Source organism: Toxotes jaculatrix, chromosome 22 (assembly GCF_017976425.1).
Source record: "Toxotes jaculatrix isolate fToxJac2 chromosome 22, fToxJac2.pri, whole genome shotgun sequence".
Lineage (NCBI taxonomy): Eukaryota > Metazoa > Chordata > Actinopteri > Toxotidae > Toxotes > Toxotes jaculatrix.
Window position 1 is genome coordinate 2,156,046 of NC_054415.1, and position 25,966 is coordinate 2,182,011.

At 44.3% G+C, this 25,966-nt stretch overlaps 1 protein-coding gene across 3 annotated transcripts in view; it reads right to left on the minus strand.

Moving 5' to 3' along the window:
- The window catches only part of celf2 (cugbp, Elav-like family member 2), a 168,268-nt gene extending 143,395 nt beyond the window's left edge, over positions 1-24,873 (minus strand). For all 3 annotated transcript variants that reach the window (XM_041029668.1, XM_041029671.1, XM_041029661.1), the window contains exon 1: positions 24,691-24,873. In XM_041029668.1, coding sequence (XP_040885602.1) covers positions 24,691-24,743 — 53 coding nt within the window. In that variant the 5' untranslated portion in view covers positions 24,744-24,873. The remainder of the gene's footprint in view (positions 1-24,690) is intronic.
- Between the last annotated feature and the right edge of the window lie 1,093 nt (positions 24,874-25,966).

The following is a 25,966-nucleotide window of genomic DNA, read 5'->3' on the forward strand; positions in this document are numbered from 1 at the left end:
ATTTGCTTTTATTAGTTTATTATGGTTTTATTAATGGATCAATTTATCTTACCACTTGCGTCTCTCTCACTGGGCCTCAGTCTACATTACACAGTCACTGAAAGCAGAGCAGACCGTTTCTCCTCCATCTCACCCCCCAGGCTCATTTCTCCATCTCCCTCCTCACTGGGTCTCACTCTGCCCCCCCCCCCCCCCCCCCCCCCCCCCTTAGTCTCTGCTGCTTTGTCTTTTTTCCAGGTAAGCACCGTGATCAAACCCAGACTCTACATTCTGACTTCCAAATGCACAATTTCCCAGCTAATAGAGTGTACTCAGAAATGACTAATCGAATCGGAGCTACCTGGAAAATTAATTTACCATTATGTTCTTCCAAAATTGTAACAGGGAGGGCCGGCAACCTTGTGTAGTACCGCCGCAGGGGAAAGTAAACAATTAGAGACTCAGTGACTAATGAATTCTGTGATTAACGAGTGTGTCGGAGGTAAATCTCTACAAGACTGACACACACGTGCTGGCACGTATGTACAAACAGTTACACACTCAGAGTGAGGCGTTCCTTATCTATACACAGCATTCATGGTTGAAGTGAAATATTCCGCGCCTCTTCCAAATTCTCTTTTTCCCCAACCGCCAACATTCTTATCCTGCATGGTTAAGTGAAATAGCTGGCATATCCACTCATAGATTGAGACTGATAGCAAGTGTAAGCTCTAGCAGAGTTTGTGTGTGTGTGTGTGTGTTTACATGTAGAAGCAAGCAAGAGAGTGAGAACCAGGCTAGGATGGAGAGTGTGTGTGTGTGTGGTGAGAGAACTGAGATAAGACCAATCTGGTTTGTATTACAGTCTCAGATAAAGAAAGAGAGAGGTGAGGGGAAGATAGAGGAGCACTGCGGGGGGACATATACACTGCACCCACTGCCACATCAGGAGAAACTCACTGTGTGCACAAAAAAAAAACTGAAGTTCTCAATGAATTTGTCCAAAAACAACAATACTGGCAGCAGCTGAGGATAAAGTGTCAGTTCTATACACTCGATCAGAAAGGCTCTATTATATACAAAACCCAATGGACCGAGTCCCATCTGGGGACTGGGTAATGACAAATATAGAGGGAACATTAAGATTAGATGAGTGTGTGTGTGTGTGTGTGTATGTGTTTTCACATGAATGTTCATGAAATCCCCAAAGCAAAAGCCACAGGCTTAATTGAAGGATGTAGTGGCATAGTGATGGATAGGAAGAGACAGAGGAGACAAGTTGTGTGTTGCTCTGTGCATGTGTGTGTGAGAAAGAGTCCCACAGTGGTGTAATGACTCCCCAAGGGAGCAGGACCTGGGGCTGAGGCTCCCCTCTGACTCCCCCCCTGTCAACTGAGAGGAGGGATGAAGGAGGAGGAGGAGGAGGAAGAAGAGCAATGGCGGTGAAAGAGACGACGATGGTGGCGACAGCTGTCGGCTCCTCGGGACAGTAATTGGTTCGCTGAGAGAATGAGTATACACGCATTCACTCTCTCTCACACACACACACACACACACACTCACACACACACACACTATCTCATGCATGCGCCTAAGGCTGCACATACGCGAAACCCACCACCTACAATCAGCGGTGGCACACCGAGATGGTCATTAGCCATATCCCACCTGGCACAAGCACTCTGCCACCCCTACCCTCGATCCACAGGGGTTTCCTGGACGCACAGAGCAGGGGTTTGAGGATGAGGAGGAAGGGGTGAGGAGGGTGAGGTGGGCTTATTTAGCGTGACACCTCCAGTCACATCTCAGTAAACAAGCCATTGGGCCCCCACACCCAAAACCCGGGGCTGGAGTGACAGCTCCAAATCACACATGACAGCTTGAGTGACAGGCCGGTATGGGCTAAGGGAGGGATGGAAATATGAAAAATAATAAGCTGTAATATTATCCAGACAGGAGAGAAGGGGAGGGGGGAGAAAAAGAGGAAGGGAGAGAGGGTGATGTGAGGAGATGAGGGTGGCAGGAGGGACTGCAGAAATACAACTATATGTTGAGGCTATGAGTTCCCACAATAAGAGTTTTATTCATGTTTTTCTTACTCAGAAATTAAGGCGAGTGAGTCACAGCGGGAGCAGGAGGGTCTCTTATATAACTTTCTATACCGTCAGCCAGAGACAGGGATGATTATTTTTGGTAGTTCCTTTTCAAAAAGAATAAAAAATAATGTAGAATTCCTCTGTGTTCATTTCGAAAATCAGAAAAGGACGAAAATCAAAGACTCATTTTCTTTCTGCATTTTTACCATTTCTGTTGTTTTTCATTGTACTTAAAGGGAGTCCAGGGTGGAAGCAGGGTCTGAATTCTGTTTGTCCCAGTAGGAGCTCATTTACTGTCAGCTATGGTGATGGATACAAAGCTAAACTGCCAAAAACATCTAAGAAAGGATGAACACAAACACAACAAATCATTAGTTTTTATGGTACAGCGTCAGTCACTGCATGTTCATCTGCACCAGCTGTGATGACCCCCGCGCACCGGAGCTCTGCTAACACACTGGCCGGGCAGATATTACTGGCCTGTTTCAGCTGATCACAGATTTATCAATATCAGTGCATGAGTCAGCCAATAATCAAAAGAACTTGCAGGACATAAATACAGAGGACGTTAAATGTCTTGGTCTACAACTCTTACATACTGACAGACATCAGCATCAGCCTCAAAAATCCAGATAAGATCAGGTCCTGAGTTATGAGCGTATGCTTAACATCTGTTTTCATAAAGTTTCATAAACACTTAATATTAATGATAAAACAAATCAATCATCATATCATCATCTGTCTTACTGGAGGAGAACGCTGTGACAGCTCTATATCTTATTTTACAAAAGGGCAGCGCTGGAGAACTGACATCAGAGGGGAGGTGATGGGAAAGGAAAAAGAGACCGGAGGAGGAAGAAGAGGAGGCAAGAAGTGGAGAAAGATGGGTTAAAATGTGAGGAGAGGAGAGGAGAGCAGGGGGAAAAAAATTCAATATATTTTTAATCTAGCGGATGTAATCAGATTATGCGTCTGCCAGGAGCGACGTATTTCATAAGGAATAACCAGTTTCGGGGAGGGAAGGGGAAGCGGAGTGGCGAGGAGGAGCGGTGGAGACGGGCACTTTGGCTGGCCGATCTACATCGACACTGACAGATTCTAATAAATGCGCTGGGAGGCGCCCGGAGAAACACAATGCCGTGTAATCATTTTATCATGACAAACCGGAATTCCAATGCTGTCCCATGTGAGCCCAGCCGGGGGAAAATTGAATTAACTGTGAATTGCTCATGCTTGGGGAATGGGGAAGAGGAAAAAGGGGGACGGGGGAAAGAGGATAGACAGAGAGTAAGTAGAAGGAGGGAAAAAAGAGAGGAGGATTTGGCCTGCTTTAGTTTTGGCAGGCTCTCTGGTCTCTCGGGGTTCAGGCGGCTTCATAGAGGAGCTCTGGTTTCAGCAGCTGCTAGCTAACGATGCTAACTCGGAGATCCAATACTGACGCACTCGAGCCCTGCATGACTTAGCTGTGCAGAAAACACATTACACACTTGTTAAATGAGACGCAGACGCCCTCTAGTATCCGAGGGAGGGGACTATTAAAAACAATTACATCTGCACATGTTCAGCCGCTCATGCTACACATACAGGTGTTAGCAAAACTGAGCTTGTGATGAGACGGATTTCAAAAAAGCCACATTTATTCCCTGAATGACAAGAATAAGCAGCTTTTGGGAAGACTGTCAATCTGGTAACCACAGAAGCCAAAGTTATACTTGTGGCTGTGGTAAATTACTGACTTCAGCTGCCGCTCAGATTACTTTTTTGCACCACTGGTAATGTACAATGTCAGTTTTTAGGTGGCAGCTTGTAACTGTGACTTCCTCTTAAGAAAGACCAACTCGGTTAAGTAAGAAGTAGTTCTGTAACTACGGTAACTATGACTTTCTCCAGATCTTGCTGTTTAGTGACAACAATAACAGTTCAGCTAGCTACCAAACAACTGCCCCTAAGCTAACGCAGACACATGGATGACTTCTAGAGTGGACTAACATTTCTCACCTCATCCTCTGATGTGGTTTTCCGCAGATTTCAGTGATTTCAATCAGCCTCTAACAAAATGGCACTGGGTCTTTGAGTAGCTAGTTTATCGGGTCCACCCAATGTGCATGAAGTGGCTAAATGTATATGGGGTATTTGGCTAATACACAGTTTAACAGTCACTAGTAGCTCTTGATCCCTGACTTTTGAGACAGCGCCAGCAGGAACTGCTTTCTGGAGTGTAGTCTTTGAAAGTTAGAGCATATCAACTAACACACCAGTTCTCCAAGAATTCTTCTATCCTTATTTTTGAGCCTAAACCTCATTTAAATTCTTAACTGTATTCTTAAAGCCAAGACCCATATGGAAGTGTCTCCACTTTGATGGAATTTGCTCATCTTTTCTTATCTCTGTGGAGGCATTTGTTCCTCTTGAGGATGGAAGTAAAAGATCATACACAGAGAGAGAGAGAGAGAGAACAGAATCTGCCCTGCTGCGGCCTGTGACTTCAGATTAGGGCCTGTCAGGGTTCCGGGGTCGCTACGGATACAACCCAGATGCTGCAGCTACGCAGCGGCGTGTCGCTGTGGAAACGGGAAGTGTTGACTGCTGAGAGATAAAGGGCTTGATTCTTCCCCTGCTGAACACATAACAGAAAGGCATGAAAAACGAACACACTCACTCACACACACATTCATATGCCCATGTGTATATGTGTGCGTGTGATGTGGTACATAGGGTATATGTGGAAAAGGAGACTTTTCCTCAAATCCCTTACGCTCCCACACAATCCCCCTTTTCCTTCTCCTTCTGCTGTCACTCTATTGCTCCTTAATCATTAATATCACAGCTTTGACCCTGGCCAATGAGGATGAGGCAGGGATTTGCATAATTACCCCCACTTGGTCGACAAGTCCCACTCCAGACCCTGTGAGAGCATCTCTAGTGGGCTTGCTCAATTTCACATGTAGGAGACTGCATACAGTTAGATAACCACTGCTGAGAGGAGGGAAAGAGCAAAACAAATGACAAGCAGAAAAAGTGAGTGCTTGTTGTGGGTTTTGTGATAAAGGAGTGTTGCCCCGGAATAAAAAGAAAAGACACAGTGCAGCAGTGGCTTTGACATTTACATTATTTCAGTCAGTGTCAAATGAATGAGATAACTTTTTTAACTTTGACGAATGACAGTTACACCAGGCGAATTTACTTGCTGTATTAAACCAGAAAAACTGAATAGTAAGTGGACTTAATGGTTCTTATTTCTTGTTGACAGTGGATGTTTATCGTACATCATGCTTCATAAATCTTGAGCACATCCTGAAGAATTCAGGTCCTTTAATAAAATAAAAAGTAGCAGTACCACCGTGTAAAAATGCTGAAACTGAAAGTAAAAGTTACGCCATCAAAATATCACTTAAATAACAATACGCAAATGCCATTAGCAAAATGGACTTAAAGTAAAAGAGTGCATCAAAGCTGAATCAGCACTTTAATATTATATCTGGTAGAGACAGAGCTCATTTTAACTTGATATACTGCTGAGTAGTTTCATTAAATTCAGCCAAGAAGCTGAATTGAAATCCCATCCAGATCTCTTTTCCTGTCATTGTAAGCTACAACAAGGAGTGACATTTCTGGAGAGGTAGCAGTGGACAGTGATTTCACTGAAAGCTCCTGCCTGCAAATGTCGCTATGTCATTTATTTGACAAGTGTAGTTACCTTGACATTTATTGCATAACTTCTTTATTGACAAAATCCCTCTCTGCCTCAAGCAAATGCTACAACTTTTTGGTACAGTGCTGAGTAAGTTTCAGGCTCTTCACTGAGGCATTAAAATTCAATAAATAACACCTAGATGAGTATTTGGATGGAAAGGCAACTATTGTCACCTCAGATAAATGGACTGAAGAAAGGGAAGCAGCAAAAAGCACAGGGTTAAAAACCTTATTTCTACTGTTATGGAATTGTGTTCTCATCTAAAGGAGTCCTGGATAGATTACAACTGGACAACCAACAAAGCAACGAAAGTCCACGTACTTAAAACAAGCGGAGAGGAGGAGGAGGAGGAGGAAAGGGACAAACGTAGGGATGGAAGGATGGATGGATGTAAGGGAGAGTAGATGTGCAGAGGAATAACATTAAAGAAGGCAGCACTGCAAGAGCACGTCCGGACAAAGTGGTCTGAGCCCCAGGGGATGTCTTTACCACACTCACATACATACACACACCAAAAGACACAATCAAAGTAAAGCACTTCTCATCTACTTGACAATCCCCCCACACCATTAGCTCTTGTAAAGATTTCTTTATTGGTATATGTCATGCTTTGAGCTTTCCTAGAAAACAGCAGTGCCTAGTTATGAAGTAATAGCCTTAATCAGTGGCTGGCTCCATGCCTGAACCTGGACTTGTAGCTTAATCATCACTGTTTGGTTTTCTCCATGGATACAGCGAAGAAGTCCCAAAACACTCCCACTTTATGACAACATGCCCCAAAAGCAGCAAAAATGAGTCCCGGCGTCGTTTGAGAAGAATGAAGGGGTTATGTAAGTTAAAAACAGACAAGGCGAGAGTCTGTTGATACATGAGAATCACATTAGGCTGATCACATCTTGTTTCACTTCATCCCGATACAGCTGGTGTGCGACGAGAAAGAAAGACAGACGCAGCCGAGCTGAGTGTGACAGAGAGAGGCGAGAGAAAAGGAGAGGAAAAGGCTGGCGAGCCAAGGTTATTTCCACTGTCAAGAACAGTTCCCAGCAAAGTCTTTTTCTAAAAAAAAGGAGCATCTCCAATAAAGTCCCGGCAAAAGACACAAAACCAAAGGAAGAGCCTTCAGGGAAGTCAAGAGAGGGAAGGTAATCTGTGGCCAGGCATAAAGGGAATTTACGTGTGCGCTAAAGCTGTGATGTCTGCCTCTTTGTGTCTGTTAGAGATTTAAACAGCAAAAAGCCCAATGTGTACAGGCCCATACAGCTTTCTCGGTGTGAATGTATTAAGCTAATACTGCCGGGCTAACAACCATCATGAAACAAGAATTAAACAGAGTATTGTCCCTGCTCTGCTCTAATAGGGTTCAAGAGAATGAGACTCAGAGAGCTGCAATTGACCCATGATAACCCAAGCACTTCATGGTCTCTCTGCTTGTCTTGAAAATATACTTGATTAAGCTCTGAGGACCAAAACATTGTACAGTTACATAAAAAAAGAAAGTTTTTTTCATTTACAAGTCTGACGAAAGCGTGAGAGAGTCTTTCACAAGGTTGGGGAGGGTGAGGTTGGAAATGTCAGAGTATTGATTTATAGGCGCTCTTAGAGCAAGGATGGTATGTTTAACAGTAAACTGGAGATTTACGATGCTGCCAAATACCGCTGGACGGATGTGAACATTTGACACTTAACACCTGCCAATGTCGGCCTGCTTTAAGACCGAGAGGCCATGTATAGAGCTGGCACACACAGTACTTTAGTCATAACACTGTGTCCAAAAATGGCAGCGAGCCAGGTACCGAAAGTCCTGCAGATGGCCGGAAACAGAGCAGCCTAGCATCCAGAGAAATTACTTTTATATGGGACGATTCTGCGGCACATGATTTATATACAGAGAGTAAGGGTGTAGAGATCAGGTGTTGGATAAACCAGAAATCAGTGTCTGCATCCTGTAGACGCAGGATCAAGGGATCAATCCTGCTCAGCAACAGCTGATCTTATTGAGCTGCAAAGTGCTGGACAACTCCTTAAAGTACTACACAACAGTTTTTGAATTTTTCTGACACTGACCCAGAATCCAAAAGTAAACTGATGAATGTTTCATCTGGTTTTTATAAAGGAAAACTTTAGCTTCAGTGACCCACACAACAAAATTTTAAGATCAGAAATTGGATGTTTCTTACAAAAATGCTCCTTGGGAGTCATAGTTGATCTCTTACGCATGTACATTGGACCTTTTATCGAAGAACCAGATAGTTTCTAAAGCAGCAGCTCATGATGATTCAATCTCCAGTGTTTCATGTCCACCCAAGCCTTAGAAGTGCTTCATTTGCCAGTTGCTTCACAGCACTGTATACACCAAAACTCGACAGGCCTTCCTTCTATAATTCCATGGCATTCAGGTCTCCTTCTCTAAACTCGAATACCTGAAAGTCCTCCTCCCATTCACTCTATTACTCAGTCTGTACTACATCTGTAACTCTCTCAGCAACACCTCCATCCCAGCAGCTGCAGACTCAGGTTGACACACTGCCGTGGATCAAATGTGGAAGTGGAGCGTGAATTGTGGCGAGCTTGAGGGTAGAGTCTTAACTGCCTCTACCTTTCCTCTCCATCTCATTCTCTTTGTGCTGGAGTCACTTTGGGACGATCAACCTGCGGAAGAGTGTGAAATAGCGGCCCTGGGATCTCATCCATCAAATCCACACAGGGGGCCCTGGAGGGGCCCTGTGTAGAGAGTAGTAACCATGTCTGATATTACAGTAAAACAATGACGGAACCAGGCTTCCATCTTCACAGAGATACTACCAAATTAAAGATGTCCATCATGGATCCCTTCACCGGCTACCAAAAAGGGTCTGACAGATCACTTTAGAGCCTGATGCCATCAGCATCAATCTGTTTGTGAGATTAATGGAGATGAGCTTGACAACAAGGCCTACAATTGGTCCACAGTTGGTTTTCTCTGTTTAATATGGCAGCACTGAGCTCATAGTGCTAGTCTCCTTCACAGCCCTCTTCATCCCGAAGAGCTTTAATCTCCCACTGGGCCTCTGGGCGACCCATCCAACACACATTTGCATACATCTGCATATTTTCCATTAGGCTCCACTTGTTGCCTTTTCATGGAAAACTCGGATATGGTGATGATCACCCTTGACAGTAATGGTCCTATCTTTCTGTGCCTCTTTCTTTCTTTCTTTTCTCCCTAACTTTTTTTTTTCACACCACCTCTTGATCCCTTGTTTCCACTCTGTTGTCTCTCTCTCTCTCTCTCTCTCTCTCTCTCTCTCTCTGTGTGTCATGGCTGTGATCAGAGTGCAGTATGGAGGTCTGATCCGGAGACAAAGGGAGAAGCTCCCAGTTAGATCAGCAGCGCTAGCTACAGTAAACCATCTGGGGCCACTGACAGCCTCCGGCCTGAGAGAACACAATAACAAGACAGAAGAAATGAATGCAGCGCACAATGACCACGACTGAACCACACTAATTAGATTAATATGTGATCAACTATTCAATTAGGCCCATTCAACTACAGAGCTCAAGAGGTATGGATACATGCAAATGAGATGAGTGAGCACAAATTGGGGGAAAAAAAGCCACCAGTGTGTTAACAGGCTCCATGTATATACTCACTCAGTCACTCAGTGAGTAGACTGTTTGTATACATACAGGGAAGGGGTTTAATGTTTTATATATGACTGTAGAGGGCCAGTTGTTGAGGAGCAGCCTTCTGTGGTGGTTAAATCGGCTTTAAGGTGGGTGAAATATGCCCAGGCTGATTCCAGTGTTTATTTATGGAAAAACCAATGTTTAATTTTTGCTTCAGAGTCTCTGGATTGCTCATTAAGTTCAGATTCGTGCCAGACAGATGGACAGAACTCTCTCGTTTACCCAGAGTGTGCGAATGTGTGTCAGTGTCAAGCTCTCAGAAGGACTGGGAACGTCTCGTGGTTGTTTTCCTGCCTGGCATCCAGTGTCTGCCGGAAAACACCACAGCGCCCAGTAACACTACAAAGGTCAGGTCATCCAAATTACATCTAGCCATGCAGACAGTTGTGGTGTTTGTCCAAGGTCTTAGAAATCGGTCTCTCTCAGACAACACAATGGAGATGAACGGACAGTGTTCATCACTGTCAACAGATGTTAGGAACGGAAATGGTTCCTCGTAAAGTCTGTGGAACATCCGGATTAACTACACGACTGTTTCTGAAATGACAAATTGCATAAAATGTGATTTTTATTCACTTCACTTCTTAAAATCTGGGCAAATTAAACCAAAATTATTTGAATGACTAGACTTTACTGGGGGTAGAGGGAAAATATGTTTGTCTAATTTGGGTGAACTAATCCTTTAAAAGAATTCCTGAGTAGAAAATGTGCAGAAAACGAATGCACCAAGAGCAGATAGAAATCATATTTAGCACCACCTATTGGAAAACAATTAGTCACGACGGTGTTCTCTGAATAAAATATGACTGCAAAAGCCTTTATTAGCTTCCTATTATGAGGATGAGTGCAATGCTATCAAAAGGAAAGTGCACTAAAGAAGGTGGCATTCACCAAAAAGCTCAGCATCACCTTTCTCCGGCTGCTTAATTTTCTGCAGGGCGCTAATCAAGCGCCTGTCTCTGCTCATGAATTTAGAGGGAAACCTCGAGCATTTAAATGTGCATTTAATTGCGTTGGTTCTGGAAGCGTCGTTAAGTAAGAGCTGGGAAATATATTTCTTAATGCGACTTAGTGATGCCCGGCAAATCAAAGACCATCAAGCGAATTAATGAGGGTGAGCGGCGAGCGCATTAAGAGTAGTCACGGAGCGCCTCCATAAACAAATACATATCTCTCAACTAGACAGCAGGGACAGAGGGATAATGTGGAAGACGTAATAAATAGACTTCGCTGTCAATAGGCATGGTACACTATCCATTCTAGCACAATGTGCCCCACTTTAATAGTGTAAATACACACACAGACACACACACACACACCTTTATTCCGTTATGTTTTTAAAAGGCAGACAGATGCTTCTTCAGCGGCGTTCCTTTGCTCCTGTGAATAGAGCTGAGAAAGCTTCTAAAGAAGAAGAGAGGAGCGGGCAGGAGGTGGGGGAGGCAGCAGCAGTGGGGAGGGGGCAGAGATGAAAAAGAGGAGAACTAGAAATATGAAACCTTCCTAGTTATTAAAAGCTGTCTTGCGAGGGCAGCGCTCCTGTCGTTAAGTACTCTTTCAATTATTAACGGCGCCGCCGCTTTCATCTGCTGGCGTGTGAATGCCAATACAGCTCCAACACGCACTTTCACAGCCTGCCGCCTTCTCTTTTCTACTGGGTAACAGGCAAACACACACACACACACACACCAGGTATTCCACTGTAACTGTCACAGAGCTGGTGAGAGGACAGGTCAGCAGTGAGAATGATAATGATACATCAAACTGGATGTGTGGAGGCTGTGTGAGAGCTCTGCAGCACCAACAGATGGCCAGAAACAAAGAAAACGACTTTCACATCAAGGCAAAATTCAAAAACCACGCTCACTGAAACATTTTACAACCTGAGCAGGCCGCCTCTGGGGGGAGCTGCAGGTATACACTGAGAGGCCAACAGAGGGTCAGGTCCAGTTCGGGTATTTTTCTCAACTGTCAAGTGTCCGTCAAGCTTCGGCAATAATGAAGAGGAGATAAGGAGAGAGATTTGAGATAGTTGGGATTGAGCCACGGGCAATAAGAGAGAAGCAGAAAGCTTTTAGGGTGTTATCCTGCCTCTCTGTTCGCAGCTCCAAATGTTCCTGTGCTTCTGATGAGACGGGCTCATATGACAGATTACCAGCACAAATGCTGCTCGAGGGAAAGCTGGCACAGGGAGAGATCCGAACACACCACCGTCAGATATATAACTGTGTGTGTTAGACAGTAAGTGGTAAGTGGTGCGTAGAGAGAGAGAGACTGTAGATGGCAGGATCATATTCGTGCCTGATGGAGTCACTGGGTGAATGCAATAAGGTGCTTCGTGGCATGAAAAGGCAGGACATCACTCACATACTCATGTCCTAATGGCTGCAGTTCTCTGTGAGGTTCTGTTCAGAGGTTCTGCACAGGAAGTAAAATTCCAAAAGAATTCTTATTCAAATAACAAGACATAATCCTAAGTAAGGGGAAGCTACTTTTGTGAGTTTCACTCTGATTATTTCCTCACGTACAGCTGAATAACAGCACATCCACCTCTTCATCAAGTCATTTCTGTGCGGCCCAGTCTTACTGTCTTAGAAAATGGCCTCCACAGGAGCAATCTTTCTGTGTTTCCAAAGAAGATTGATTTGTTTCAAGCATTTTCTAAGATAAAAAAAAGATTAAAACAACGTGACATAGTAAAATTTTTGTTTTTACCTGTTTTCTGAACAAACAGGGAAAAAAACTCTTATCAGGTTATGTCTGCCGATAAATGATCAGTGCGGTAGAAACCAAAAAATAAAACTTGATTTCATTATTTTTCAGCATTCTTTAAAACTCACTCGCTTTAAGAAAATCGTGTTTAGGACTCAATTACAGACAGAAAAGACTTGACAAGATGGAGATTTTTTTTTTTTTTTGCAGTGTTTTCATACAGAAGTTCCTGACACACAATGGGAATGTCAGGCGTTCAGACCTTGCTGTGGGCCTATTTTGGGCTCTTAGAGAACACTTGTTTTAAAGTGAGGCTCAGTCATTCTGCTCATTGAAAGTTAGTAGAGGAGGGAATGTTGGACTGACGGGGAGCGCTGCTTATCGACCATGCACCGGGGCGAGTTTCCACTCTGGAGATGGGACGCGATGCACTGGGGCGTGCTGACGGCCATCCCCCGGGACTCCTGTCCAATTACAGCTCAAAATGAGCCAGGAGAGTGCTGAGATTGGGCTGGGTGCACCAAGGTGGTGATGGAAGGAGGGAGGGGGCTTAGAGATGGAAAATAAGGGGGCCAAGGATATGAGTAGCACTCGAAATTAATGGAGCAGGGTGGAGCGGGCCTCCCAGGGACGAGCAGAGGGCCTGCTGATGGCATTAACTCCGCCCTGAAGCAGCCACTGGGGGGCGAGAGGTTCCAGTAATCTCAGGACAAAGAGCAGAGAAGGCTCACAAGGTTTCCTGGATTGCAGCACCTCCACTGGGCTGAGCCGGCGCCGTGAGCAGCGTGTAACACCGACCGCTGTGATGATGTGCGGCAGGTTAACCGTACGTGAAACTATCAGAGGAAGCCAGGCACCGCTGATGCTCAATACGGCTCACAAAACCTTTAAAGCACGATCACATAACTAAGCTGAGAATTCAAGTTGCAATCCAGATTTCATTCTGACCCACGTCACGTAAAAACTGACAAATTGAAAGATTTCAGCAAAGATTTTAATAGGCGCTGGCGTTCAGAGGGCTTTCATTTGAAATGTCTTATTTGGACGACTCTGCTCCAAGAGCTATTAAGCAGAAATGTGTTCGTCTATAAAAGAGCTCTTCTGTGTGTGATTGCCATTTAATAGCCGGCCATACGTTCACGCTCCAGTCTCGCTTTAATGTTGCAGTGCACCGGGGACTGTCAGCGAGCGAGGGGAGAGAACCCAGGGCCTCAAAACGTCTCGTCCAAATTACCGTCATCTTCCAAAACACGCCGTCGAGGGGATGAGATGAAATGTTGTCATAATGTTGCTGTGGTGGAGCTCATTGCCTGCACATTCAGTGTGTACGGCCACAATATATGACACAGCCAGGAATAATAACACACTGACACTGTACACGCTCCAGGATTACTACAATAAATCTGCTTTGATTACACATTCAATGTCGATTTAATTAATACTAGACTGATTGTGCATCGGAAGCCCTGATTTGATTCTAATTCTCCATTTGGCTCAGACAACGCACAAGCACACTTCTCCTTGCTGCTGGAGAGTTTTAGTTTACCACAATCGCCTGAATCGCTTTTCAGAGGCGTCCACGCTGGAAAAAAACCTGCATTTGGTGAATTTTACAGCATGAAAACAGTCACATTCAAAATTTAAGATAGTGAGTAATGGTACAAGACATCAGCTTGTATCAGTTGCAATCCAAAAATAACCCACTATCAGTTAAATCCTATCAATAACAAAGTGGCACAGACAAGTGTACTTGTGTTCTCTGTTTGACACACAAAGAAAACACGATCGTCACAGAGTCGAGAGACGGCGAGAGAAGGAGAGAGGGAGAGAGAGAGAAACACATTTAAAGTTTTTGCCGGGAGTCAGCGATGCTTTTAATACATCCAGTCACATCAATGGCACATTAAGACAGTGTAACCACGGCAACAGACACCAGGATTATGTCAAAGAGAGGCACACAAAAGATCCGAAGATGCTTTGTTTAAAACAGTGGCAACACGGTCCTGAGAGAAAAGAAAAGAAAAGGAAAGGAAAAAGAAAAAAGAAAGGTTCCAAGAAAGAAAGCTAGAAATATGCTAGAGCAGGATTTGTGGTGCCCGCTGAGTGTGTGTGTGTGTGTGTGTGTGTGTGTGTGTGTGTGTGTAGCTGGATTAATCACATTCTGGGGATAAAAGGAAAAGTAGGTCCTCACGATTTAGACCCTTATACTTTGGGGTCTGAGATGATTTTTAGGGGCAGGGTCAGGGCTGGACTTAGACATGTTGCGGTTATGGCTAAAGTGTGTAAACATCAATATATCTGACACTAAACTCTACAGGAAGAGTCTGTCTCTCTATCAGACTCAGACACACACACACACACACACACACACACACACAGTGGGAGCTGTAATGACCATGATGGCTCCGGGGCTCTCTCTCTCTTGAGTCATCTGACTGTGAGCAGCACATTAAGCAACAGTCCACTCCCATAAAACACACACTGTTTCTGCAGCTGCAGTCACACCGTCTGTCTGCTTTGGCTTCTTCATCGTCTCCATTTCCATCTAAGTTTTTTGGTCTTCGAGCATTAAATTCGTCCAGTTCAGTCAGAAGAAAGACAACTCTTTGCTCAGTGCCTGGCTGCTTTTAAAACTTTGTTGTAGCGAAGTATTTTTTTTTTACAATTTGTCTGCAGGTGGACAAAATAAAAAAAAAAATCTTATAATATAATAAAGCAATCCAACATAATCAGGACAAACTCAGCGACCTGACATAAACATAAACCAGTGTCACTTTAAAGTATGTTAAGTAATCAATGAGTGATCTCTGAGACACAAATAACAAAGTCACATGTTCAACAAACTAGCCAATCAGAGCACAGATCCAACAGAAGACTACTTTGTCACTTCCTTTTTTGTGCTTTCTCATGATTGTGAGTTTCTTGGAACTCCAACAGTGAGTTTTGAAAGACTAAAATCTCCAGTGTTGAAATATATGGGAGGAAACAGCTGAGTAATTGATCATTTTGTATTTGAGCAGAGCACAATCCTTTTTATTCACCTTTAAAAAGGGAGTTGCTGCCTTAGAACTGGAATCTGTACATTTCCAAACATTGTTCAAACCAGAAAAAACACTGACAAGGATCCAGAGTTGAATAAAATTAGTTTCAATAGAGTCACATGACCTGAAATACCTGAAATGTGTGCTGTGTTCTACAAATACAGGGGAAACACTACATTTAAAGGTTAAGGTTTTTTCTTTTAATCTGCTGCATAATTATATTTAAAATGATGTTCCTGTTTATTCTTGCTCTGTATTCAGACTCTCTTTACATCCTGACCTGACAGAACACCGTCTCCACTCTCACACGGTTCAGTCGGAGACACTTCTTTTAAACAATTGACCATTTCAAGAAAAACTGAAGGGAAACAAAGCTCTGCCCTTTCAGAGAGCTCTTTAAGAATCTTAACAGCAACTAAGACTCTGCTGAGCGATCAATATCTTCGTTAAGTCAAAAACAGCAAAAGCTTAGCACATAAGGAGGCGGCTGGGGCAGGAGAGGTAGCTGCTGCAGTCAGCTCTGTGGGCTTAAAGCTGTCAGCCACCATGTACACCTGGACGAATATGACTGCATGCCTGTAGTCAGCTGGTAGCAAAGCAGCTGATGAATGAGCCACTGAGACTGAAGCATGAATGGAGCAGCTGATGCAAATGGGACTTAAGTGCTCTACCTGAACTCGAGGTCTTCCTTAGGGACCTGCTTTGAAACTGAGCCAATGAATAAAACCTGATGTGCATTAATTAACAATAAAAAAACAAAAAGATGCAATCTGAATAGACCCAAGACGAATTAAACCAAACCAAAAGCACTCGTTCTCTCTGATCCATTTGGAGCAATACGACGGGGCCCTACCTTCACTGAATGTGAATTAGACCTGACTCAGCTCGGGTCCTGTGTGGAGTCTCCGGGTCTAAGAATGCAAAGACTCGCAAAGACGTCTAACAGTGCAGCTAGGAGCCGTTTCTTAAATACAGCATCTAAAGAGTACAGTATCACACAGTATCACACCAGATCTATTCTCATCTAGTCCAACTTTCAGAATTCAAAAAAGTTCACTACTTGTTTGCAGGGGGGGGGTTTCCTGTCTTTCGCACAGACACGATGACTCACAGTCTGGAGCCAATCAGCTCTGGTTGCTACATCATGCAGTATTCCTGCTATCTGGACCCCACCCTGCAGCACTGCTCCCTTTTCCACACTATGTAAGAGTGTGTGTCCTTCATGCCATACATTTAACTGTGTAAATCAGTTTCTCCAGGTTCATCTCTTCCATCATGTCTGAGGACATTTCCTCCACCCTGCGACCCCTGACCTCTGACCGCCGTCACCCCGTCTGTATCTGGGCTTAACTGACAACCACGATCCCCGCTTGCCTCTGGTTGCCTCTTCTACTGTGACGCCATTTGACTGATTACATATTCTGAATTGTTCAATAAAACACTGGTTATCTGTGGTTAAAGATGACAGTCAACCAGCTGCAGTTCGTGCTCTCTTCAGTCCAGACAGTTTGCATTTTAAAAACAAAAAAATAATCCTCAGTCTAACTGATTTTTCTCTTGAGCTCTGTTTTTATTTCCTTCTTTTTTTCCTTCCTTTTGCAACACTCCAGGGTCACCATCTGCATGGCAACACTCGCAGCGTGACACTTCCATAACCCAGGAGGAGGAAGAGAGCGACAGAGCACAGACCTCTGTCTCTCTCTCCCTCTCTCTATTCACAGGCCACCCATAATTCATTAGCTCTCCCTCTCATCCTCTCTATATTTTTCTCTCTCTGCAGTGTGACCAATGCTGGTTTCTGAAAGCTTGTTCGGATATTTTCTGGAATGAAGCTGCTGACAGTCGATATTCTGTACAGCCATTCAGCATGTTTTAAATTTGACCGTTTTCACGCCAAACCTCATTCAGAAAAAGCTATTTTTTAGACCATAGGACAATAAAACGTCCCACTGAAACCAAAGACGGTATTTACAATGATGCATACTTGACAGTGTAATCAATCAAACTCCATTTTATCCATAATGCCAATGAATCAGATCAGACTTTTAATATTAAGCCAATAATATGTGCTGTTTACTGGTTTAATCATGATCAGAAAGGTTCTTTTGCCGACTTAAAGCACCAGTAAATGGAGAACGTATCATTTACATGAGGAACAAGGATTTTCTTTAGCCTCCGGTGCTGCACAGTTTCAACCTGACCTACTGAAGTGATCCTGCAGAAACAGATTCTCACTATGACTGGTCAGTTTTTCATGTGGCCTCAGGTCGCGCATCGTCCGCAGCTTTTATTTCTGTTTTGGCTTTACTGTGAGCATCCATCAGTCACACAGCCACACAAAGAGATTTAATTCCTTTTCTTTTTTCTGCTTTTCACTGGGCAGAGTGCCAATGTTTTTCTTTCCTTCACTGACTCTCACCCATCCTCTCCCCCCCGCCACCCCTTCGGGTGCGAGCGAAAGCTGTTTATTTATTCAGACAAGATCTATCTCCCCCTTTTTCTTTTTCTCTCCCTCATCGTCTTCCTCTTTCCCCCCTTTTTGCATGCTAGTAGCGGATCACTGTAAGGGGGGAAAAAAGATATATGGGGGGGGGCGGGGCAGTGGAAATCTGCCCCTGATAACGATTCTGAGGTGGAGGAGAAATATAAAGAAAGAAAGGAGGGATGTAAAGAAAGAAGGTGGAGAAGACAGTCTATACTTCCTGTGTCTCTTAAGCCATACGGCATAAAGACGGTTGTGTGTCGCTAGGGGAAACACACACACACTCACACACACACACACACACACACATACACACACACAGAAACACACAGGTTTAAAGCTTCTTTATGGACCCGGCCGTTGTGCACACGGCAGCAGTACCTTTGAGAATAAGACTATAACAAAGTACAGCACTAAAATACAGCCAGAGGGAATGATTAGTGTACGTGTGTGTGTGTACGTGTGTGTGTACGTGTGTGTGTGTAGGTGTGTGTGTGTGTGTGTGTGAGGAGGAGAGAGAATAAGAAGATTGGTGAAAGAGAGACAGAGCTCCAACCAGAGAGATACACACCGTACAACACACCGTAACATTAAAGCCATTTACTGCTCTTAATGTTGTGACTGTATACACACGTGTACATACATACATACATGTACACATGCACCATTCAGCCACAGCATTAAAACCAGTAACTGGTTTAATGCTGTGCTGGATGCAGAGCCATGCTGCAGGTGCTGCATTATTAAACAGATTTGTCACTTTGGGCCAATGGAGTAAGTGTTAAGTGTGTGTGTGTGTTTTTGTGTGTGTGTGTGTGTGTGGGCTTGTTTTCCTATATTTGTGGGGTCCAAACCCCAGGATCACACTATACTTGTGGGATCCGGCAGCTGGACCCCACAACTTTACATGGCTGTTTGAGGGTTAACACTTGGTTTTAGGGTTCAGGATAGAATTAGGTTTACAGTCGAGTAAAACGGGAATAGGTTCGTACAGGTATGAGTTACACTGACCAGTTTAAATTAAGACAATGAATGAAAAAAACAAACAAACTGTGGTGTGTGTTACATACATGTCTTAAATCCCTGCTGCTGCTGACTAAGCTGATATTTGTGAGGAGAAAAAACTGCAGCTCCTGCATCTGTCATGACAGGCAACACTTGTTTTAGTCGAAAAATAACATTAAAGAGACAGACAATGTCCTCTCTCTCTGTGTGTGTGTGTGTGTGTGTGTGTGTGTGTGTGTGTGTGTGTGTGTGTGTGTGTGTGTGTGTCTGTGATCTGAAGGTAATCTTACTTTTGGAAGAAATCAAAGGAGACGAAAGCTGAATTTGGCAACAAATGTAAGAGGACGGGACAAAAACACAATCCACACACAATCACACTTTCATGCACACACACAGTCACTCACACTCACACACACTCACACACACACACACACACACACACACACACACACACACACACACACACACACACACACTGTAACCTGTGAACACACTGTTTGAAAGGCTGAAAATGATGTGACTGAAATAAACTTGTGAAGGCAGAACAATACTCGGGTTTTGACTTTGACAGCAGGAGGAGATACTGAAACTAGTCTGAGACATTTTCACATTTATTTGAACTTTTTACTTGTGGAGCATCACCCTGCAGCACGAGAGATGGAAAAAGCCTAAGAAACGACATTCTGACCACAGACGTCTCCTCTGAAACCAAACATAATAAACATATTCAAGCTTACGTGACGGACAAGAATTCAGATCTTAGATGAAACGACACACAGATGGAACACCACAACATAAAAACACAACATTAAACTCACAACGCAGCAGGACTCGGGTCAGTTCGACCACATCTGCTAAAAAGACGAGAAATGATAAACTTTTATGAAACGAAACATTAACCCTGAGGGGAAGCGAGCAGAGGTGCTGCTCCACACAGCAAACGCTGTTTATTAAATGAGCCTGGCCATTGTTTGGACCATCCACTGTAACTAATTCAATCATGGGACAAGATGTGTCAACATGTGGGTGGCTTACCACCTCGGCTACACAGATTCATTATTAGGTTTGTTACTGGATTATTATTAATGATCCATTAAAGAGTAGGCAGTAATTTGCAGATGATTTTAACAACTTTTTACAGTGTTGAAGAGCTGAAGCTGTTAGTGGATTATTTGATAAGCTGACGGACAGAAAATTCATCAGTAAAAATGCTGATAATCGATTAATTTGTGAGAAATCTGGACAGTTATCAGTATCCCACACTGATAACTACATGATAAAAATATAACTATCATGGCAGAGGTGACACTGACTGAATAACGTCCATCTCACTTACACACTGTCTGCTTCACAGCACACACACACACCTGGAGGAGTCTCGCCTACACGCTGCTCTTTCCCTCTCTGCTGTAATTTCCAGCCTTTCCTGCTCCTCCGTAGCTTTCCCAGTGCCCTTCCCTCTCTGTCATCTTTCCTCCATCTCTTTTGTGTTTTGTGACGCACTCTCGCCTCAACTGTGTAATTATCTCTTGCTGATTCCAGGGGGTTCGGAGGAATTCAGCCCTCCCTCCCTTTCTCCTTCTGCCCGCCCCGTCCGCCTCCGTCACTCGGAAGCTGAATGCCGTATTGTTCTCCGCCGCTACAAAGCCTTGATTGACAGCTGTGGGAAGTGGAGAGTGAATTCTGAGTCCACCCCGCAGCACCCCGACCCTCCTCTCCGCTGCCATCACTTTCGTTTAAACTTGTCGCCCGGCTTTTTCTTCTATCACATTGATCGTCATTGTTTAAGGGATGTGGTGAAAAAATGAGCTCCAGTCGAAGCGTGTCATCAAAAAAAAACAAAAAAAAAAACAAAACAAACCACACACAAAAAAGTCCAGACTGCAGCTGTAATTTTAACAACATTATTTAACTCTACTTAGTGGCCACACTGTGGATTTTATATCCCAAATGTGACCAAACATTATTCTGCAAATAAAACTGAGTGAGCTTGGCTCAGGTGAATTTACAGTCCGTGGTCTTTCTGTGGAACCTGCACACTCCTGAGTCCTTCTTCTACCTTTTCCCCTCATTCACTCTACACGAGCTCCGACGTTGACCAATGCTCTGCACCCGAGGGCGATAAAAAAAACCCCCGGAATATTCATCTAAACCATCTAAGGCGTTTCCTGAGCTGATCCTCATCAAAAACCCAGAAGAACGCCCTGAAAATAGCTCGTCAGGACGTCACATGACTCAAACCGCGTCATCATTCACATGCGTCAAATTCAGCTGTAATCATCATCTCTCGAGGAGCAAATCAGGGCAGAGAGGGCAGAGACTGTGCTCAGCTCGATGGGAAAAGTATCACAAAATACGAAGTAAGCCAACAAACGCAGCGATGGAAAGATGGAAAGATGGAGAGGGAGACGGAGGAAGGAGTTTATCCAAAGTCGGGAGGATTTATCAGGTTAATTGGGGGATTTTGATTCAAAATAAAACAAATCAGCAGTTTTTGGCTCTTATGAAACGACGCCTGCCTCATTTTACATAATGGCTTCAGTGTCCTGTGACAGACCAACATGCTGCTTTGGAGCCTTATTAATCATGAAAAGAAAGAAATTCGGAGGAAAACACTGAAAACTTGTCAATTTCTGACCATGAAAAGTCTCAATTTTAAAGATAAAACTGTCGGTCGTTACCGAAGGTATCAGTAACTGCTTTAACCAAATGTTTTCACTCTGACCCTTTAGTTAAAACCAGCATAATCCTGAATGGAGAAAAGGTCTGGCTTCTAGATAAAGCACCACACACACTCTCACGCAACACTCACACACTATCAGAGGGGATTTAAAGATTCAAACAGTGGTCTCGGTAATTAGGCAGATGGATTTGTGCCTCTCCTCCCGGTCCGACGGGATATAAAGCGACACATAATGCAAGCGGACAAACTCTTTAAGTAGGATTAATTAAAACCAACACTGCAGGGTCAAAGGTCAAGCCCCCTTTTGCTGTCGACCCCCTCGCTCTTCGCTTTCTTTTCCCTCCTGCTTCGCTCGGAGCTGCAGGATGGAACGCTGCCGTGAGCGAAAGGATTTTTAGGATTGGACGATGCTGAAAACGGACTCTGAGGAGAATTTTTTTTAAACGTTTGAGCTTGAACATGATTATTTCCACTTTAGCGCCATGAATTTTCACTCATTTCCCACCTTGACCTCTAATTTGGCTGATTTCTCTCCAAAAACACACTTTTATCTTTAACTTCCGGTCGTTGTATCTGCAAACCAGATGGGAACAGAATAAAAACCTGAGCTCTCCTTTCTCCCCTCCCTAACTGAATACAGAGCACACCTCGTCTTTCGGTGTGTGTGCGTGTGCATGTGTGTGTGGTAGCTGGGTGTAATCAGACTGAATTAATATGCATGCTGTTTCTCATTATGGAATATCTGAACTGCACTTCAGATATGTGACGTGCATCGTGAGAGGCACGGACAGATTTCTAACATCCATCCACTGCGCTCACCCTGGAAATAAGCGTGTTTATCTGTGTGTAGATTCATACAGTATATAAAACAGCAGAGATAGTGATTGCAGAAGAGAAGACAGACCCCGCTGCTGATCAGATAACACTTCCTTTAACTCCTTATTGCATTTAAACTAAATCAAATTCCACAGAGCTGCATTAATCAGCTAATTGTGATAATGTGCATATCATGCTGCCTAACTGTGTAACAGCAGTGAGGTCTCATCTTTCATCTGCGTCGACAGTTTGCTTTAAAGTTTCCTTGCTCTGACATTGTTGTGATTCAGTATCTTTCCTGTTTGTTTTTAAGAGCAGGAATGAATTAAAAAAAAAACTGCAGTGCTACTGAGACGCACAGTTGTCGCTGTTGTTCAGCCACAGCGCCGCAGATCCAGGTTCCACATGCGTTACCAAGCATTAAAATTAAGAAAATGATATCTGACTAAATCAAGTGTTTGTGCTCCTTTTCACTTCCCTTTGTTCATCTGCCTCTGGTGCTCGACAATAACAAGTGTGTGTGTTAAGTGTGTGTGTCTGAGCGTGACGGAGGTGAGTCTCATTAGGGAGAAAACGACGCGGAGAACGACGCCGAGGTGCTTCATTATCATAGACGATTGAGAAGTGTGTTTGTGGGCGTGAGTACTCGTTTGTGTGTGTGTGTGTGTGTGAGGGAATGAGTGAGGTTGTTAGTTAAAGTGTGTGTGTGACCCCAAGAGAGTGTGAGCAACGGGCCGGCGGTAAGCTGGTCTTTATTAAGATGTGCCGTCTTTGGAGAGGGACAGCTGCTCCTGCCTCTAATCTGGAAGAACAAAGGTTTAATAAAGAGAAGATGAGAGAGACAGGGGGAAGGTAAATACTCCTCTGTCTCCTCTTTCTCTCCTGCCTTGCTTCCTTTTCTCACTCCTCGTTTGCTTCGTTATTTCCTAACGACTGATCCGATTTTTAACTCTCTTTGGATTCCCTGTGCAAAAGTTTGTATAGTATTTATAGGTTTGAAACTTAAATCCTCACTTTTGACCTTTGACCTGTCAAGCAAACATGGCCACCGGGTTGCCAGTGTGTCAATTTTTAAGGCGTTATCTGTTCTAAAATTAGTCATAAGCGACATTTTTATTGCTGCCAGGAGATCTGTCCCCGTTAAGCAAATAGACCGAGAGGAGAGGATGAGAGTGTGTCCAGAGAGAAAGTCTGTACTGCAGCTATTTACGAGTGTGTGTGTGTGTGTGTGTGTGTGTGGTGGTGGAGGTGGGGGGGTCAGCTGCATGCTCTATTTCTCAGTCTGGATGGTCATCACTGCCTGTTTGGAAATGACATCATTTAGCCCCCCCCTCCTTCATCCATCAGCGGTTCACTGAAATATTCCTGCTCTACATTACTCCACTCATTTTCTATTTTGGATTGGTGGATAATGATGGTGGGATGGAGGGCATCGGAGGGATAAAAATGAAAAAGAGGGGAGAGGCAGCATTAAAAGAATAATTTGAGGGTCTTGAGGGTTCTGTCTCCTCTCTCCGTTTCTAAAATAGAATTTGCGATAGTCCCCGCTGCTGCCGCCGAGTCTGTCGAGGGAATAATGACTTATTTATCAAATGGCTGAAATATTCAGGGACAAGGCCTTTTAAATTCCAGCTTTTAAATTCATAGGCTTTTCTGCTGAGATGCTTAATGACAGTGAATGTATTCATAGTGATTTGCAGGTCCGAGATAGAGCCTCATGTCCGGTCTATGAGTCTAATAGCTGTTTGACAAAGAGGAGAGAGTGCTCACTCAAGACTAGGTGAGCTGGAGAAGCTTCACCTTTGACCTGACAGGACGCTCGGTGAATCAAATTTGTTTCAGGACCGCCTCCTACAGGGCTGTTTCTGAAGCAGAGCTGAAAACATGTTGTGCAGCTCTGAAGATAAAATTTAATGTTCTCTAAAAGCGCTCTGTTGCAGGCAATCGGCCACGAGTAAATGTTCCAACATAAATTCCTGGAGGGGTGTACTTTTCTGGCAGCGTGAGGCTCTTCAACATTTGGAGGGACCAAATCAGCATGGGGGTGGGGTGGAAGTGTGAGGGGGGGTGAGGAGGGGGGAGGGAGGGAGGACGCTGAGGGGGGGTGATGGTGATAAATGAGTGTTATTCTTACTTCTACGCCGGAATGGACGAAGTTTGGAGATGATGGTGGTGATGAAGCGCCGTGCGGGACGAGCGTCGGGGGTTAACGAGATGTACGCGGACACAGAGCAGCTTGCATGTGTCAGCCTCATGACAGAGCCGAGGCGGAGAGGGAGAGGAGCTCAGAAAGTAGAAAGAGCGCTGTGCTCGGCGCAGTTTCGAGCCAAACGGCGCAAACTGCGCGTAATTACGCACCGCAGCGCCACAACTAGAGCTCAGAAGGCGGCGACCTCCTGCCTGCGCCGCGTCCCACCCTGATTTTCTGCAAAACACCGTACTTCTGTCTCTATCCCCTCTCTGCTATCAACCCGTTCACAATGGCGAGGCTGTGGAGGAACTGACCGGGCGCTTACCTTAACACGTTCCAGCTTTTCAGAGGGTCCAGGTCTGAAATTATAGAAACCATGGTCGACTGGCTGGGCAGCACCGGGAGAGGGAGGGGGTGCGGCAGAAAAAGATCGAAAGAAAAAGCGGCGCAAAGGCTGTAAACTCCGTCTGCGAATGACAGCGATTGCTCGGATGCAACCCGTCCTGGTTGTTCAGTGGATGATGAGCGCTGTCACAGCTCTCTCTCTCTCTCTCTCTCTCTCTCGCTCTCTCTTTCCCTCTCTCACTCTCTCTCTCTCTCTCTCTCTCCCTCCGCCCCCTCCTGTACAAAGCCTGCGCTCTGCAGACGCGTCTCCGAGCTTCCTCCGGTCCCTCTTTCACAGGAAGGCTACAGTAGAGGAGGGTAAACCCCACCTAAGCAACTCATTTACCCATCTTCTTTTTTTTAAAACATGCCGGAGGGAACAGAGTTTACACACAGTTTTAGAGCTGGCACACTGTAAAATTAGCACACGGTAAAAATGATCCATCAGCGTCTTGTTCTGTTTGTCCTGACATCTGTTTTGGTCTGTTGCGATGATTTGTTCTTTGAGTTTTTTTTTTAAGAAGAGTGAAACAACTGCGAGAAAATTACTCTTATTTTGACAAGATGGTTTTGTTCTGAAAGCAAAAGAAATTATCATCTGAGTCAAACAAGAGAAACGAGTTAACACCAGTGTTCTTCATTTTCAAGATTCATCTGCAGTTACTTGGTAAATAAATTCTAAAATTATTATCAAGACAATTCAAATCAAAGTTTCCTTAAAAGCACAATTATCTAATGTTTCATTCTCCAGCTACAGCTGATCAGAAACCACTGGCTGAAGCTGCTGCAGCCTCCCAGTGACAGGTCAAACACCTCACAGCTGAGACCTCATCCAAACACAACGGTTCAGTGTTGCAGTTGCAAACTGTGAGGCATCATCACAGCCCTGCAGAGCATTTCACTGTCTGCAATAACCCTGTCAGCGCTGACTTCCTGTGAGACACCACCACATCCTGTTGATAACTGTTTTTTTTTTCTTTCTCTTTCTCTTTTCCCCTCCCCTCGACATCATGGCAGCAGATGCGTCATCCCTGGCGAAGAATGACAAGACCGCGGCCAAGTCCCACCTATTCTGAGCTGCCATCTATTTGCTCATTGGGAAAAAACAGATGAGCCCCGATGGAGGGAAAAAAGACGAGTGTCAGAACTGTGTCTGTTTCAGATAATTGTCTAGGACAACAGAAGAGAGTGGGAACAACAGTGTGTGCCAAAGCCAT